At 37.6% G+C, this 18,797-nt stretch overlaps 1 protein-coding gene across 1 annotated transcript; it reads left to right on the top strand.

Annotated features, from left to right (window-relative positions):
• The first annotated feature begins 200 nt into the window (after positions 1–200).
• rnpc3 (RNA-binding region (RNP1, RRM) containing 3) lies at positions 201–17,249 on the top strand. Its single transcript, XM_026364273.1, has 16 exons — positions 201–257; positions 786–942; positions 1,048–1,095; positions 1,263–1,372; positions 1,510–1,605; positions 5,199–5,310; positions 7,195–7,263; positions 8,137–8,279; positions 8,474–8,599; positions 8,976–9,124; positions 11,632–11,817; positions 13,421–13,515; positions 13,759–13,817; positions 15,253–15,385; positions 16,799–16,876; positions 17,012–17,249. Exons 2-15 carry the CDS (start codon positions 790–792, stop codon positions 16,865–16,867), a joined length of 1,548 nt encoding a protein of 515 aa, XP_026220058.1. The 5' UTR covers positions 201–257; positions 786–789; the 3' UTR covers positions 16,868–16,876; positions 17,012–17,249.
• Positions 17,250–18,797: the final 1,548 nt, after the last annotated feature.

Below are 18,797 nucleotides of genomic sequence, written 5' to 3'. Positions count from 1 at the left end.
GTACCCAAAATCCACCTGGCAACATTTACTAAATATAAGATAGAAGAACACTAAAGAACAATAAAGAAAGAAGAGGGGTTCACTGTTTTTAAGTGAGTCTTTATATATCCAGATGCCCACATGAAAACCTGGGCTTTATTCGCTGCCTGCTCCAGAACACCCATTTTTTTCTGCTCCAGTCCAGAAGGTGGCGGTAGTGTCGTTATTAACAGATGAAGAAGAGACAGCCGGAAGTGGATTAGTTGCTATTGCAGGAGGCAAGTATGCAATGAAATGACGGAATGTAGCTTTAAATTGTGTTTAAACTGTTCACGTTGTGAACTACATGTAACACGTTTTACATGTAGAGTTACAACAGAGAAACAAAAGATGAAGAATTAACGTAATTTCATTTTAAGTTAGCTTTTGTGAAGGACTGGAAAAGAGCTAACGCTAAGGTTGGCGCTAGCTTGTTGTGGTGTTAGTACGGTTCTGCACGTCGAACTGTGTTTTGGTCAGAACCACTAAACTTTGTCTTTAAAGGGCTAAATCGTCCACATAGTTGTGTCCACCAGATAAATGCATCTAAACTTTAATGTAATAACTAATAATTACAAAAATGTATTATTTCAGTTTTAACGTGGCCATACTTTTAGTCATAGCTGTTACTCAGCACTTTGTGATATTTTACATATACTTACAGTATAGTCATCCTGTGTAATAATAAGCACATGTTCTGTTCACAAAGACTGGTGAAGACATTCATTAAAAGTTAAAAGTTCTAACAGTTTTCTGCTTACATGCAGTATAATGGAACAAAATGAGGAGCTAGTCCAAGCAAATGGCAGTAAAACACTGCTTATCCGCCACTTACCAGCTGAGCTCAGCCAGGACGAGAAGGAGGACCTCCTGAAGTATTTTGGAGCTGAATCTGTCAGGGTCTTCTCAAACACCGGTCGTCTGGTAGGTTGTGTCTCACTGACACCTTGTGACAACATTATGAAATTCACTTGATTTGGTTTCCACTGTTTCCACTGATTTCTTACAAGATATTAACAATTTGCACAGAAACATGCAGCCTTTGCTACGTTTAGAAGTGAAAAGTCAGCAGAAAAGGTATGTATTCTTTCTGCAGCAGTTTTTACAGTTTTATAGTAAAAGAAAGCTACATGTGTACATGCATATATTTATAGACACAAGATGCTAATGCTAATGCTGATGTAGTTGGAGTTAATTTTTCCCCTGTCTTTCTTGGCGTTTACTCCCTTTCATGTGTGTTTCAGGCTCTCAGCAGGCTCCATCAGTTAGAGATTCTTGACTGTACTCTCGTTGTGGAGTTTGCAAAAGGCCAAGATGATGTGACCGTATTAAAGGATCCAGCTGTGTTAGACAGGTTGGTTGCTTAGCTTAACTTTCACACCAAATAATTTTGCGTGGAAATGTATAAATCAACTTCCTTATGAAATAAAGCCAGACATTAGTTAGCTCGCCAGAGCAGAAACTCATTTCTCTCTGCTTTTCCCCGTATAGTAATAAAGATGTTAAAGGTGTTAAAGAGGAGCAGAAGAAAAGGGAAACCAAACCAAATATTCCCCTCATAGAGACCGGCATTGCACCAAGCCTGGGGTGAGTATGAACTGTACCATAATGCGGATTTTCTAGTTATAGATTCTAGTTGATCTGGAGTTGAGTTGGAAGCAGACTTGCGATTGTGATAAATCTTACTGAGATTTCTCTACACACTGGGCTTCTGAAATGTAAAAGTAAAGTTAGGTCTGTATATATTTGGATGCAGTTTCCATAATTTTTTGATTCTTTACTCAGTGGACTTGAAATGAAATGATGACGTTGACTGCCAATTACAGACCCTTTAATCTATATACCTCCAAAATTAAAAAAAATGTGCACAAACACATTTATATTATACAGGGTAATGGCCTTTATTGCAGCTGTCTTCACTTTTTACAGTTATGCCTTTAGCTAGTGAAATGCAGTCCAGTTGGATTTAGGTTAGGTGACCACACCATTACAGAACATTCCCCTTCTTTGCCTTAAAGAGTCTAAGGTAGCTGTCAGAGTGCGCAGAGGTTTAATGTCCACCTGCATTGTAAAGCAGTTTTCAATCTACACAGGTTGGATAGCTTGATGTCCATATTCATCCAGCTTTTGCTTATGTCAGCTGTCACATCATCAGTGTATTTACCAATGATGTGACAAAACCAAGAACCAGTTCATTTGGAGGCCACGCATGGCCATGTCACAATACTACCTCACTTATGCCTCCTATCCTCCTTTGGATCATGAACTGTTCCATTTCTTCTCCATGCTCTTCTCTTCCCACGGGGCAAGTTGATCTTTTTCTATCCTGTCCTTCTCAAACATGTTTGTTATGTTGTTCCAAAGGAAGGAATTCCTTTGGTCTTATAAGCCTGGTGATGTTTCTGAGCTCACCAGTGCCAAGGGATGCAAACTTGTCACCTTTTGGTGAAATTGTGAATGTGCCTCTTGTGTTCTGGCAGTTTATTAGCTATGCAAAGTGAAATCCTTTAAGAAGCAGCTTCCTGATCCTGATTATCCTGCTAATGTGTAATTTCTACTGTTGTCTGCAAAGTATTTTTAGTTTTGCTCTTTGCTTTCTGATTTGCCAGACATATATTTGAGTATGAAATAAGTTCAGTCTGATATCATGATCAGGTTGTACATACAGGTTGTTTGTTTTAACTAGGCTGTCTTCTCAACATTCAGGCGTATTAGTTTTATTAATAAACTAACAAATGTTCATATGTTGAATAGTAAATTAGACCAGTTTGAACCTCTGAGTGTTTTCTTTTTTGTTTTTTTGCTACCTCTTAGCCAAATGATGACTTTCTTTACTGGCAGTGACAGTATTACAACTAGTAATTTTAACTCCCTAAATTAATGTCGATAGTCTACACTACACAGCTCAGTTATTTCATGTCATATCCATTGTGGTGAAGTACAAAATCAAAATTATGAGAAATGTCCAAATGTAAACTTGTTTTTAAAAAATTAAAGGAGCACTTCTTATTCAGAATTTAGCATTAGGTCAGTTAAACTTCTGGGATATTAATCTAGTCAGTTAAGTAGCAGAGTGGGTTGTTAATCTGTTTCAGCTGCTTTGGTGTTAATGAAACTAACAGGTGAACTAGAGGGGCAACAATGCCCGCCTAAAAAAAACAATAAAAAATGTATATAGATAGATAGATAGATAGATAGATAGATAGATAGATAATCTATGGGGTATTGTGAAGAGGAAGATGCAATATGCCAGACCCAACAATGCAGAGGAGCTCAAGGCCACTACCAGAGCAACCTGGGCTCTCATAACACCTGAGCAGTGCCACAGACTGATCAACTCCATGCCACGCCGCATTGCTGCAGTAATTCAGGCAAAAGGAGCCCCAACTAAGTTTTGAGTGCTGTACATGCTCATACTTTTCATATTCATACTTTTCAGTTGGCCAAGATTTCTAAAGATCCTTTCTTTGTTTTGGTCTTTAGTAATATTCTAATTTTCTGAGATACTGAATTTGGGGTTTTCTATACTACTCTTGAATGGAATTAGTGAAATACATAAACTGACCAGCACCTGTACAGCCAACAAACTGGCTAACTATGTCATTCATGTTTTTTTTCTGTTATTTGTCCTCATCCTGACTTGTGTGGTAATCATAGAGATTATGATGTACTGTTTACAAGTCATTATTCACTCCAGTTAGAGCTTAAGCAATTAAGATTAGATATGCTCATGTGACATGTGCTCTTTAAACTTGGTCAGAGTCCTGTCAGTGTGTGTATGTGCAGATGCCAGCTGACAGTAAACCTGGGTGAAAGTCTGAGAGCCACAGTCTGGACAATCAGCGGCCTCATGTCTAGTTTGATGGTCAGGCCACCACTGAGCATCCGATAGGTCACCAGTCCTACCAGCTGGTCGGACCAGGTGGTTTTTATTGCCTCTCTCCAAGACATACAGTCCATGGGGCTGCAGTTACAGAAACCCACTCTCCCTCCCTTTATATTAAGAGATGAAGAATTTCCGTTGGTGTGTTTCTGATCTTGATAAAACTTAGAGTTAGTAGTGTTCACCTACATACATGAAATTACCTGACATATGACTTTGTAGCATAAATCAGGATTAATACTGCACTCATTGTTTGTGGGAAGTCCTTGATATGATTTATTTTGGATGCACTATCCTAATTGTATTCCTTTCAGGTGTAATATTTTTCTTGTCATGTATATCATGTAGTTGAAAATTCTGCTGGCCTACCGTCAAAAGACATTTTTATTCAAATAAGAATGTGTTCTGGAATCAAAGAACGAAGCAGTGCTGTCAATGGTTTCCTCCAGAAACTGATGTTTTAAGCAGAGCAGCAGTTCTTTTATTGCATTAACCTGCCAGTTATAAATTATACAGACTTTGCTTTGTCGACCTGCTAGAAGATATTGAATAACTCTCTCTGAAGCCCATATCAATCTGACATGTTTTATATAAAATATTTTAGCTGGGGGCTTGTCTTCCCAGGGGTTGGACACCACGCTGGTGACTAACGTTAGCAGCACTGCAGTTCATAGTTTTATGTTTATCTTCCATGCTTTAGAACCAGGAGACTGATCATTTTCAATGCCTCTCTAACATTTTGTGGGGTTGTGAAGAAGTAAAGTAAAACAGCAGTGTGTCAACTATTGCTGGAACTGTTTCAAATCAATGGATTAATTAATTACCTCTTGGACTGTGCAGATTCTTGCTTTTTACTATAATAGTTTTTTTTTTTTTTGTTGTTGCCGGCTGCCCAGTTTTTCTCTCCCCTCAAGTGGGGAGAGTGCTTGCTCAAGTAGGGTTGTTGGGTTTCCTATATAATTCTGTCCTTAAACCTTACCTTTTGGCACCATATAAATTGAATTGCATTGAATGGAATGGAATTGAATTGAATGTTAATATTACATGAGGACAAGGTATGGTGCTGACATGACATGCCGGTCCCACTGCCCCTTAATGAGTGGATTTTACATTTTGTTGGCTGAATGCATGTCATAGAGAATAAAGAATACCCCTACTGGCTGAATCATATTGATGTGCCTGCATTATTTTGTAAGCTGCTAAGTGAAGGAGGTATTGTGTTTAAAGCAGTGAGTTGCAAACTGAAGAGTTTCTTTTTAACCAATTCTGTCTTTTTCTTCCACTCTCTCTCCTACAGGTTGAACTTTCAATCAAATCCCACTTTGAAATATTTATATCCACCACCTACTAATGGCATTCTGACAAATATAACACATGCCCTCATGAGTGTGCCAAAGTTTTATGTTCAGGTGAGCTTCTACAACTTCTTTTATGCTATTCTATTTTTTACCCACAACCTGCACACCTTTTATGCAGATGTTGGTCATTAGGGTGTTATGTACACTTCCCTCCAAATATATTGGGAAAGTGAGACCATTTCCTTTACTTTTGCTATAGACTGAAAAGATTTGGGTTTGACATCAAAAGATAAATACAAGACAATAGATCAACATTTCAGCTTTGATTTAGAGGTTTTTACTTCTGGATCCGATACACAACTTGGAAGATAGCACCTTTTATTTGAATCCACCCATTTTTCATGTAAGCAAAAGTATTTGGAACATTTGATTGACTGGTGTGTTTTGTTGCTTAAGTGTGTCATGTTACATTGATTATTCAAACAATAAATAAGTGAATGTCTACACTCCGTTTTAGATTTGGGTTTTGCCTGCATTTATAGTTTAGAGGTAGAACCAACATGAAAACCAGAGAGCTGTCTATGGGTGAAAAACAAGCAATTGTGAAGCTTAGAGAAGATGGAAAAATCAATCAGAGCCATTGCACAAACATTGGCCATAAGCCAGTACAATCATTTGGAATACCCTAAAGAAGAAAGAAACCACTGGTGTAGTCAGTAACAGATGCGAACAGGCAGACTAAAGAAGACAACAGCAGTTGACGAGAGAAACATTGTGAGAGCTGTAAAGAAAGACCCTAAAACAACTGTTAGTGAAATCTGCAACAACCTCCATAGGGCAGGAGGAAAGGTATCACAATCTATTGTTTGCAGAAGACTTCATGAAGACAAGTACAGATGACACCAAAAGATGCCAACTACTCATTAGCAAAAAGAATAGGAAGGCCGGGCTGGAAAGTACAGAAATTAGCCTATAAAGTTTTATAGACTGATGAGACCAAAATTAACTTTTACCAAAGTTATGGAAAGTGTAAAATTTGAAGAGAGATGGGAAGTGCTGGATCGTGGATAAGAACCCCTACTACAGGTGGGTCCTTCTCCAACATCTTGTTACCCTTACCCTGCCTTTGGATAAAAGAATCTGCCAAGTTACTAAATGTAAATGTAAATTTGCTCATGATCCTGAACATACGAGCTATTCGGTGAAACACAGTGGAGGTAATGTCATGGCTGCTTCTGGGGCAGGGTCAACAAAAGGTGCTATCTTCTAAGTTATGTATTGGATCCAGACAACAACATCTGTAAACAAATACTGAAATGTTAACCTTCGTCTTCTAATCATCTTTTGATGTCAAACTTTTCACTTTACAGCAAAAATAAAGGAACTGGCCTCACTTTTCCAATACTTTTAAAGCGTCTTTTTGTGTTCTCCCTGTATTCATAGTTTCATTTTTTTGGACATTGGGAATTTGCTAATGCTAATGCTGCAGCATTTATAGCCTCTAGATTAATATTGCAAAATGGAAATACAGTTCTGGAATAAGTGTCCCAAAGGTTTTTGCACTGCATCCAACCTCTTAAAGATCAAACAGCAAACATTTGCCTTTTAAATTTCAATTTGGGGAGCAAGTATTAATAATAAACCATAAGTGGGAGGCATGAGTTATGGGTTTAACATTTCCCTGGGAGCTGCGTTGCCTGGATTCCCACTGTTGCTACTTCCAGTGTTGGCATCTTGGTGGTGCTGGTGTTTTGCAGAGGACAGGCCTTCATGCTCTGCCTCACTGCTGGTGTCTCACTTCAGCCTCAATCTCACCTTGATCCTTGTATTTTTAAATGAAAATGCAAAGGCATTGCAATCTGTTTTACATATGCAGACTGTGTGTGAGATCAGCAGTATATTTCAATTACCTGCTCCCACCTAGTTCATGGTATGAATCCTCAGATACAACTAACACTTATCCTGTTTTAATAATCAGATGTCCAATTATTACAGGTACTCCATCTGATGAACAAGATGAATTTGCCATGTCCATTTGGCCCAGTCACTGCCAGGCCTCCCATGGTAAGCTTCTCTTACAGACCTGCATATTTGTTGCTGGTTTACATAGAAGTTATTTGATGTTAACCCTCTGATGCACAACATATACAAACCCCTTCTAATGCACAACTTGAGTCAAAAATTACCTGTTATTTCATGCTGGCTGAGTTTTTCTTTGTTATATCTTTTGAAATCAATGTATTTTATGATAGAATATTTAAAGTATGCTTTAAACTAGATAACGGTGTTTTTATTGTGTTACATTCCAATGTGTCAGCTTTTGAAGTTAAGCTGCTTTTGCTCCATTTTCAAAGTCCCTTGTACTGAAGGAAGGCAAAGTACAAGTTTGCTAGAGAGACATATTGTCTATAATTCTTTATCTACAGTACATATATTGCAATGAAATATTAGAACAGAAAATACTTGTTCTCCAGTTAATTTTTAGAAGATAATTCTGCAGTAGTTCTGACAATTGCATTTTAAAAATCATACTACAAGCAGAAACCCCAAATTGTACTTGTAACACATCTTTAACATTACATAAACCAGACAGTTAAATGGGACAATAATAATAATCAAGCATATTTATCAAGGATGAAAATAATTGTGAGTAGCAGCCTGATAAAACATTTTATGGTGTAGGTGTAGGTCATGGTTTAGCTTTTTGCTAAGGACAGATTCCTTTAACTATAAGAAATAAATAAAAGTAATAGTAAATAATCATTGTCTGTTGGTTCTACACATATCCATGCTTAAATACATACATTCGATCATTACTACAGGCGGATATAAACCAGTGAATCTTATTTAATAATTGTTTAGCATGTATCGTACCACAGATGAACAGCAAATCATTTTGTTTTTACAAACTAAGCCATCTTGTGTTGTTTCCTGCAGTTTGAGCTCTTGCCTCCTGTACCGCCCATGCCAATGCCCCCTCCTTTTCCTCCTCACTACCCCCCTTTACCAGAAGAGGAGATGGAGCTGTCCAGCGGAGAAGAGTCAGAGTATGAAAGTGGAGACGATGAAGACAAAGAGAGGTGAGGGGACAATAACTCATTAGAAATGACTCAACTTTGCATAAATGAGCCACTGTACTAATGTGTTATCGATACAGCTTCTGGAAACACAAGTAGCTTAAAGTGAAATGTCTTTAAATTTCAGTGGGTGGACAGTTTTTTTTGTGTCCAAGGTAGACATTATTCCCTTATTCCCTATGCTTGCTTTATTTCAGGATAGCTCGTCTGATGGGCCTGGTCAACCAAGCATGCAAGAGACCCATGAGACCAAAAACAGCTTCAAAAAGAAAGAAGCCCAAGATCAAGGATCTACTCTATGCTCCCAAACCAGACTCTCAGAGGTACACCAAAGGCATTCATGCATGTCACAGTGCTCACGCATAGCTCATCTGGAGACAGTATTCACAGGCAGCTAAAAAACCTCCAGACAATAAGTCTTCCTCATAAAGACAGCCTTGTGTGGCTTTGAGACTTATTGTTTCAGGACCTAACATGTGCACAGTCCCTTAATGACAGACCACAAACTCTATTTCTAAACTATAAATACACACACCTCTCTGTCTCCTGGCTATATGTTTGCCAACTGAGATATACCTCTGATTGACTACAACCAAATATCTTCAACCCTTAAGCCGCTCAGGAGCCAGCTTTATTGTGGATGCTTTTTAGAGGCTGCTGTTGGGGTGGGTAGGTAATTATTTTCTGTACTGTCCTTAGTGCTCCTGTGCTGCACCCCTGCGATGTGTTTGAGCAGCCCCAGGCTGCTGGGCCAAGGAAAATTGAATTCCACATTTCGGTTCCAGAGGTAGCGGCTGTAGTGGTCAGAGGTGGGCCAGGTCAAGAGGTGCAGTCTGATGAAGACAGAGGTAAGAGCTCTAATTCTCTATTTTAACATAAAGATAGACAAGGTCCAAAATCACCTTTTTGGCCCTTTGGCCAAGTTGCAAGGTAAATTAACCAGCCAAGGACTTTTCACAGCCAAAATAATAAGTTGCTTTTTTGTGTCACAGATACATAGATTTGAGTAATTTGAGATAATAAGGTAGGTTGTACAGACTTACGAGGACAGAGAAAATTTTAAGCTAAATTATTCTAATATATTGATCAATAATATAAAAAATAAAAAACAAAAATAATTATATTTAAACAAAAATTTAAAAAGCCAGAATACAACTCAAGTTTTGATTACTAAAATTTACATTTAGGACCTGATTTACTAAAGGTTTGGTCCAAAAAGTGCAGATTTGATAACACTTGCAAAAAATGGCCCAAACTGATCTACTAAGGGTGCACACTAAGGACTACATCTTTGTAATGGGCAAAAATAGTGCGCACTATGAATAATGCACTTTTCCCTTCATAAATATGCAGATTAGAGCATTTCTGCCCAATTGTGCAAAATAGAGTGAGGAAAAAATGCAAATATACACATAATGTGATTTGAAAACAAATGTGTGGTGGTGGGAATTGCATCTGTAGGTTTGAAAGATAGATGAAATCTGCTTGCGCACAAATGGCTGCTGTTACTTGGTTGAGGAAGAGCATAGGAGAAATACAAGAATGCATAGATAAAGTGTGTTTAACACTTGGATGGAAGAAAAAATAATAAACATATTGTCTGTCCGCTGATCCAAGTTTGGAGCTATTCAATTTAAATAATCACAATAAGGGGAGACATACAATACCTGCCAAGACAAAATATCTTGCATCCAGTATACTGTAGCTTCTAACAAGTAGAACACACGAAACACTAATTTAAATATGGTTGCCTCTGCTATGTTTGCACCTGTTGTTGATCATGCAGTTTTTCTTAGTAGATAACCCACAAAACGCCCTCCAAAGAAACCTGCTGTTTTCAAGATTGCGCAAGCAATTTATTACTCGCTATTTGGAATGTTCATAAATCAGACCCCTAATGTTTGCAAAAGACTAATGACCTAAACATTCCCTGAATGCCTTACATGTAAAGATTTGTGGATGACCTACTCTGTACTGTTCATGAACTCGAACTCAAGGAAGTAGAGACATTTTAGAGTTTTATCACATGATTATTTTGCTACAGACATTTACATACTGAGATTTACTTGTCAAACAGAAGATCTACTTGCAATATGGTGCTTTGCATGTTGGTGTTAATTTCAGACCCTAGTAACATTGTTTCCTAGAATTCACACAATAAATAAAAGGAATTTAAATGCTTTAAATGTGCATTTTTTAAGCACAAGGTTATGCATTAGTGTTTACCGGCATAGATCAGCAAGAACTGAGTGTTACACAGTGCTATATCACAGCAGAAACTGGCACCATAAAGGTTTTACTATTATCTATATGAGGAAATGACATTGGGGGCACAGCCTGTGTTACTTGTCAGCTGTGCACTTCCCTCTTTCCCTTATCTCCCTTCTTTCTAGCTACAACTTCACTCCCTGGCAACTCTCCGAGAAATAAAACAGATCTCAAAGTCAAACACAAAAGATTACCTAAAGGCAAGGGAAAGATAAACTATGACAGGTAGTTTTTTGGATTAGTCTTGTTTTGGGGAAGCAGGGGGTGCAGGATCCGATAAACAAGCTATTTGAATGAAAAGGGGAGGTGGGGGACAGATAAGGAAGGGGATAATTTTGAAAGCAGTGATCTAGTTCTCTGCTGAGAGTGTATCAGAAAAGCTCCCCAGCACTTCTTGCTCCAGTGCACCTACACTTACACATACACCGTATGTGGATGAAAAGTTGTTTTTTTTTTTTTTTTTCCTCTCGTTGGATTTGTACAGACTTACTGCTCTTAGTAATTCCAGCTTCGAAGTGTGTGAGTGCTTCTCAAAAGTCCACCAAACTTATCCTTCCTACTGCCTGTCACATTCATGCTTGCAAAACATGAGTGGACTGAATGTGCTTGTGGCTTGCTTGTAGGACGATCTTCTTTGTTACACTTTTAACATTATTTATTCATCAATTGAATACATTTTTTTTAATTAATCATTAAGTTTTTATGTATTTATTAAAGCCTCAATTTAATATAATAAATGTTAACAAAGAAATCTTTAGTTTAAATTCTGTTTTAATGTCACTATCAATATATTAAATTAATTGTTAACGGGGATTTATTTCCACTCTCCAAGCTGGTTTAGTTTACTGAAAAGGATACATGTTGTAGAAGTGATAATTTGCTATACACATTCAGTTTGATTTATCTGCTATTGTTAAAATCTTGCATACGTGCTAGCGAGAGAGTTTTATGTTTTTTGTCATTCAGCTGATTTCCACTAAATACAGCTGAATGTCTGAAAAACTAAAACATATTCTAGTGGCAGCATTTCTTGTTGTTGTTGTTGTACTACTAAATTGGTCTTTTAACATCCTTTATGTCTTCTTAGAAGTACCTGAGAGGGAGGTTGCTTCCTCTCTCAGTCATGAGAGGGAGATTTCTGAAGGTTTTGGAAAGCTGTACCCCAGCATCCAAGCATCCCAGCCTCAAGAGGAACACAGCGACAGTGAGCAGGATCTCACCTCAGACGTCATCTCCAGAAAGGAGCTAGAGAAAGGACGGCTGTCCAGAGATGGTAAATATGATTTATATGGACAGCACAGTGGCACAGGCAGCAATAAAACTGACCATAGCTTTAGAATCATGCAGGAGCTTCTTGATTTTGTCTTTATTGAATTAGAGGAAATTCAATTTAATTTGGCTATTTCATTATTCTAAGCATTAATGCAGTGGGTCTAAAGGATCATAGTCACTTGGTAAAAGAGCTTTTTAAATTAGGTGGAATAAACACATTGTTATCTAAATAACATGTATGGTCATTGATGATTTGACCTACTGTAGAGGGAGCATGTACAAGCTGAATAACAGCAGCCCATGATTTGACTCCTAGGACACTCTACATTTAATGATATGTTTAGATTTATAATTACATGTAAATATATTATTATTATTATTATTATATTACATATCAGTGTTAATATGGGTTCATGTCAGCTTGATGCAGAAATAAATGGTTTGTGGTAATGTTCTATTTATAGGTAGTGTACATATCTTCGCAGTTGCTTTGTGTCTGTTTGTAGTTGTTTTGGATCTGTCTGTACTTTTTTCCTGTCTCTTTGTGGTTGTTTTGTGTCTCACTGTAGTTGTTCTGCATCTCTCTCTACTGTATTTGTTATTTGTTATGGTGATTATTTTACATGTCAGTCATTATTGCTTTTTTAAGATTAGAGATTTCTAGCAAGACGTTTAGGAGAACTCTCAGGGCAACTCTAAGCAAGGAAAAGAGAGAAATGTATACCTCAGTGATGGGGTGTGCTGACCCTGTTGCTAGGTGTACCACATTGTTATAAAAGCTGTGATTGGTTGATCCAAAATAAATAGAAATCTGTATTGAAGATGGACATAGAATGGATAGTAAAATTAATAGGCCTAATTATAGAATTTTATCTCTAGACATGATTCAATAATGGGTATTATTTTATCTGAAGCATCTCTGTTAAATATGTATACTATAATCCATACTTCTAGTATCTAGCCTACATGCTGGTAATTTTAGTATCTATATGAGGGTGGAAAATGGCTCACTATTTAAATGAATTAATGTGATTACTGGCCACTATTTATGTAGATGTGTTGGTTGGCATGTAGACCATACTAAAAACAATTTGAACATTGATGCTTAATATTTTCTACTTAGCCTAACTGTAGTCTTAACTGCAGTGGGAAATTACCCCAGGTGCCTTCTGGCTCTTTAGGAGCTGGCTATGCCCAGTAGCCCTGTTCAGTGATCCATCCATGGCTTATAGTACCTAAGTCAATATTTTGCTTATGCTAGGATTCAAATTTAATAAACAAAATAACTACAAGCTAGCATTGTGTGTTATAAAAAGAATTCAACATACCTAAATAATGAAGCCACATGGTAGGGTTTAAATTTTGTTCATGCAGCTGACATGTCTAACTCGTATATAAACTTTCATAAAAATAGGTGCCAAGATCAATAATCAATGTTTTACGTCTTACTGCCTCTCTGGCCCAGTCTTAAATGTCTTGAATGAAACTTAAAAACTTTGAATTTAAATTTATATAGGTATAAGAATCTCTGTAATTGTCTGTATTTGTTTTTAAAATACGCATTGCATAACATTTTTCTTCTCTCATTCTCTCTTTTAACACAGAGATAAAAAGGATGTCTGTGTTTAAAAATTATGAACCGGGTGAACCAACCTGCAGACTGTACGTGAAGAATATTGCAAAGCAAGTGGAAGAGAAAGTAGGTGGATTTGTGAAGCTTTATGCCTATCACCCATTTATTTGTTTGGTTTATATAATTTTTGATTTTTATAACAGATTGTTATTTATTCATTGAGCGTATTATAGTGATTTCATTAAAGTGAATTCTGAAATTAAACTTGACATTTTCAGCAAGATTAAAACAATTTGTGCATACATAGATACCTATCATTAATATTCAGGTATTGACAGTTTTTATATATCTTCCTTATCTGTCTTCCAGGACCTGAGGTACATCTATGGGAGATATATCAACCCTTTGTCTGAAGCTGAGAGAAACATGTATGTAAACAAAAATCCATACAATCTCGACTTTATATCTCGCTGGCATGTTCTGCTTCACCTTCACCCCATCTTTTTTTTTTCTTGAGCTATTTTTGACTGTAGCACTTTGTCACTTCCTCTTGAGAATTTTTAGTAATTCATGCTGACTGCGTGTTGTGTTATTAATAAGCAGAGATCATGAGGGACATTTTATGTTTGTGCATCAGCACTACTTGAAATTAATATTTCACCTGAGTCATCAAACCACACCTATGGTGAGGAGAAGGCCAGACACTGAACACAGATGTACGTGATAAACAAGAATGCCAGAAACACAGTTTGTCCAGATTTTAAACCAGTTTCTTAATTGTTTTTCTGCTTGAGGATTTCGGCTGCTTATTAGTGAATGTTTTATGTGCTATCCAAATAAATACAACCCTGTTTCAAAAAAGTTGGGTTACTGCAAAAGATAAATACTCATTTAAAACCTACATCTGACTGAGAATAGACAGATGCACATTACAAATGTTGATGAAACAGAGCAAAAACCTCAACTGCTTAATAATGTTAAATTAAATTAAATTAAATTCAAAAATAAAAAAGTGAACCTTGCCTCAGAGGGCTTTAGGCAAACTGCTCAAAAATGACAATGACAACATTGTCCTTAGACTGTTGAATACTGACTGTTGGATAAGGAAAAACTAACAAAAAACAATCTCTTTCAACAGGCATGTCCTCTTCCAGGACGGACATGCCACATGTTTAGAACAGTTTGTTTCAGAGGCAAAGACCATGTACAGAAAGTGCATATGCATGTACACGCATATACACATACCTACATACATACACGTCAAGGCCCCATTAATACTGATTGTTACCTACAGGTCTTGAAGCAAAATATGCTGCCAGCCACATGCTGCCTTTTTCAGAGAAGCCCTTACTCATTTTAGCAGCACAATGCCAAACCATAGTCTTTACCTGTTAGAGTCCTGGTGCTAAACTAGTCTGTCTGCCAGCTAGAACTGTCATCCACTGAAAATATTTGGCACATTATAACGTGAAAAATAGGAGCCTTTCACCTGTTGAGCCTTGAAATTGTAAAACAAGCAAGAATAAGTTTAAAATCGGAAGCAGCTGGTCTCTACCATTCCCAAATACTGTTAGTAGTGTTGTTAAAAGAAGAGCTGATGTAACACGGTGAAAAACAAGCACCTCTGCCAGACAAAGAGTCCTATCTTAGAAGAAATACAACTTAGAATACCTACGTTGATAGTGTGAAAAGGGAAATGTTTAATGACAATTGTTGGCTGACTTAAAACAGTTTTGTCCAGTGCAATTAGAATTTCCTGGCAATGTATCACTCTTATAACTTTGTATAGGCTCAGTGTTATGTTGATGCAACGAGACTACAAAGCCTGAGGAGTAATGATCCCTGCTTTACTTTCTTCCTTAGGTTTGACATTGTGTTAATGAAGGAGGGGCGGATGAAAGGGCAGGCCTTCATAGGGCTTCCCAGTGAGCAGAGTGCCGCGAAAGCCCTGCGGGAAACCAACGGCTACGTTCTCTACGACAAACCGCTCGTTGTTGTATCCTTTTATTCCCTCTCACAAGATGAAACAGAAGTAGCGGAAATCCAGGTTTTATGTTGGAGTTGCCCACAGACTTGTGTAAAATTGTATTTACTTTAGCAGTATTTTTAATTTATCAGCAATAGTAATCTAGCAAACAGGTAATCTGCAGGAGAGCTGTCTTTTGATAAATATGCTCCTCAATATGCTCTTTCCGGTATGACAGATTATGTCAAGGTAATTCAAATAAGAAAATTAAATAGTGGAACTGGCCGATGCACAGAATGACTTGTAACCAAACATAAAAAGCCATGCTTTATTAAATGAGCACTCCCCTTCACAGATGTTGTTGGCTTTGGCCCTTAGTGCCTTCAGGAGGCTGATGACTAATTTCTGGCAGCATTGAAACACCACCTGCTCTTCCTCATCTCAACACGTTTCTCAACTTGTTGATTTTAAAAGTGTTTTATTGTGCATCCTGTAACCAGTTGACTTGGCAATATCATGTTAGTTTGAGTTTAAGGAATGATCAGAGGTGTCGGCAGTGTGAATTAAATGAAGGTGTTTTCCTGCATGTTGCTGTGTTAGTTAGAACACTGCATATTAGGTTTCTGCCTGGTTTGTTTATCCAATGGTTTTAAAAAGCGCAGTCTGAGGAGCAGTGGTTGTACACACTGCAGCAGCCTCACTGTGGGCAGAGGGAGTGAAGATACATGACTAAATGTTGGGACATTGCAGAAGCTCATCAAAACAATGCCACGGTGAATGTGTGCTGTGATCAAAGCTAAAGGCTGTCTTCTACTAGGAGCATTAGAAAGTCGAGTAAGTTTCTTTCTGGTACACGTCATAGGACATCTGGTCCCAGTTGACATTCCCTATAATGATTTTTTCATTGCCACTTGCCAATCCTCAGATAGCCCCTCTACAAAGATTTGTGAGCATCAAGTAAGCCTGCACGAAACGTTAGTAGTTTAAAGTGTATGTTTTATGAATAGACAGCAGCCTGACATATCAAGCTGCTCTCCTGTTCCTTAACCTGTCACATGAGTGAGCAATTTATCCACCTGTGTGACTGTCAGGAGCTGTGACTGACGAGCTGAGCTATCCTCAGGAAGAACTCTTATACAGTCTACTTTTTATTTATAAGCCAACATTACATTCATCAGAGCTGGCAAGTGTCACAAAGAAGATGGTCCCTCTGGCTTAAAGCCCTGCCTGTAGACTATTGTACGATGTAAGTGATCAGTCTGTGCAGCTGGACCTGGGCTTCAGTGATGCTCTGGTTTACGTGTATGTTTCTCTGGTGATGTTACGAGAAGAAAGAAAAACATAAAATACTATCATGTACTACTCATATAAATCTGGCAGTGTGACCAGATGAAGGCTGAACCCAGTTTTTGCTGCCAACAGACCTTAACTACAAATTCACAGCAATTTGCCAGATCTGCAAGGCCCAAAGAAGACAATGCAGACAGCAAGAGAGGTCCAAAACAGCGCTGAAATGAACAGGTGGGTGAGGCACTAGAGAATATTGAAAAAAGAAAATAAAGTTTTTACAATGTCAGTGTGTGCTTATGTGTAGATTAGGCCTAATTATTATTGTAATGGTGTTTTCTTTTACATTTGTGTTTACACTTCATTTAGTCAAGATACCAAGACTTGATTTTGTGGCCCTGCAAGAACCATTTGTATCCTTAATCTGACATATCCTTTGGAAAAAAAAAATAAATAAAAAAAGTGGTGGCAGCTGATTTGTAGTTATTGTAGCACAGCAGGAGTTGAAAACAACACCTCGCCCTGGATTCAGCTGATTTTAAAGGACTGTTCTCAGAAATGCCTTTTTTCAATGTAGACATGTCTTATGTTGGAGTTTTAACCATGTTTTTACAATGTTCTGTCCCCTGTTTGACTGAATTTCAGGTGATGGTCATCAGATGTTGTCGTCGTCGTCTTTTGTTATCAAATAAATTATTTTATTTAAAAAAAGTTCATGCCTCCTTTCTGTGTCAACATAAAACATATGCCACAATTTGCTGGTACACTTCAGCCAAACTATCAAAACTGATCATCTTTAGTCCCAAACTTATAGTCCTGACAGGCGAGTAAATACGGACCGAGGGAAGGTATATGAGATCTAGATTGGCTCTGCAGCAGATGGTAGGCTGTCAACACAGTGGAAAGAAAACCGCAGCCCTAAAGAGACAAGCAAACAAACCAAACAGTCTGTGGGAAATTGCTAGGACTGTGTTAGCTTACCTTTACAATCCCTGGCTGGCCCCATCTGTGTGATTATAGAGAGTAAACCTTGCAGGGTGAGATTCTCCTCACTACAGCCATCATATCTGGAGATTTAGAAATTAAATAAGCTTTTGTCCTCTTAGGTGTAAGTAATAATGGAAGAGTATTAGTTAGAAAATCAAATTAAAAGTTTGATGTCTGAGCATTAACAAAGGGAGAGCTATCTAATGTTCTTACATTTTGGATCTCACTGCAACAGCAACCAGTACAAGAACAGTGTATCTTGTTAAATCTCACAAGACAGAAATAAAAGTTGACTTAATTATTGATCAAGGTATTCATTTAAGCACAGCATTCATATGTGGTGTTCCTTGTTTGGTCTCTACATGCAGAGAGTGAAACAGTGTTCACGTTTAATAACATGGTATAAATTAACTTCAGTGATACGTTTTACTCTACAGTATGCCACATTATCAACTCATTGTGCATCAGAACGGCTGAGGCTTCCCTGAGCTGAATGAGCTTTTTATTTCGTGTTTAGCCAAATTCAATTCAAATTTTAGTTATTTTGTGACTATGGCCTCCCTGTGCCCACAAGACCAACCCAAAATGTAGGGGTTCATGGACTGATAATGGAACTACTGCAATTTGGATTCCATGCGGGGGGCTGTTTTCATCAACCGGCCTGACGAGCAAGAACTTTGAACCATTTAAAACACTTAATGGCTTGAGTGAACTAACTAGCTAATTCACATAGAAAGCATTTAGGCATCAGCAGATACAATTCATTACTAAACGTATCAATCCACACTGACTCAGAGAACCTCCTCGTTTCTTACACTCACACACCTGTGGTCCCCTTTCTCCTCTTCACGATGTTTTCAATAGGACACAGACAAGCACATGCCCACAAAATACAATTGAGGCGTACAGTCACAATAATGAAAATCTCTCTTTGAACTTGTGTATAAATAAACGTTTAAGCTAATTAACACAAATAACAGTTTTTATTACATCTTAGAAAAGTGAGAAAGTTTCTGGAAGTTAGTTAAAATTGTACATTTCCGCACCTCGCTGTCACCTACCAAAGTAAAGTAAGAGTAAGTAAGTAAATTGGAGAATGTTGCAATGAGTTGACCTAAAATCATAATTAATAATTATCTATCATAGTTATCTCAACTTCCTTTAATTG

The sequence above is a fragment of the Anabas testudineus genome, chromosome 2, assembly GCF_900324465.2.
Source record: "Anabas testudineus chromosome 2, fAnaTes1.2, whole genome shotgun sequence".
Lineage (NCBI taxonomy): Eukaryota > Metazoa > Chordata > Actinopteri > Anabantiformes > Anabantidae > Anabas > Anabas testudineus.
Note: the sequence above shows the minus strand (reverse complement) of the source record. Positions and strands in the feature narration are given on the sequence as shown.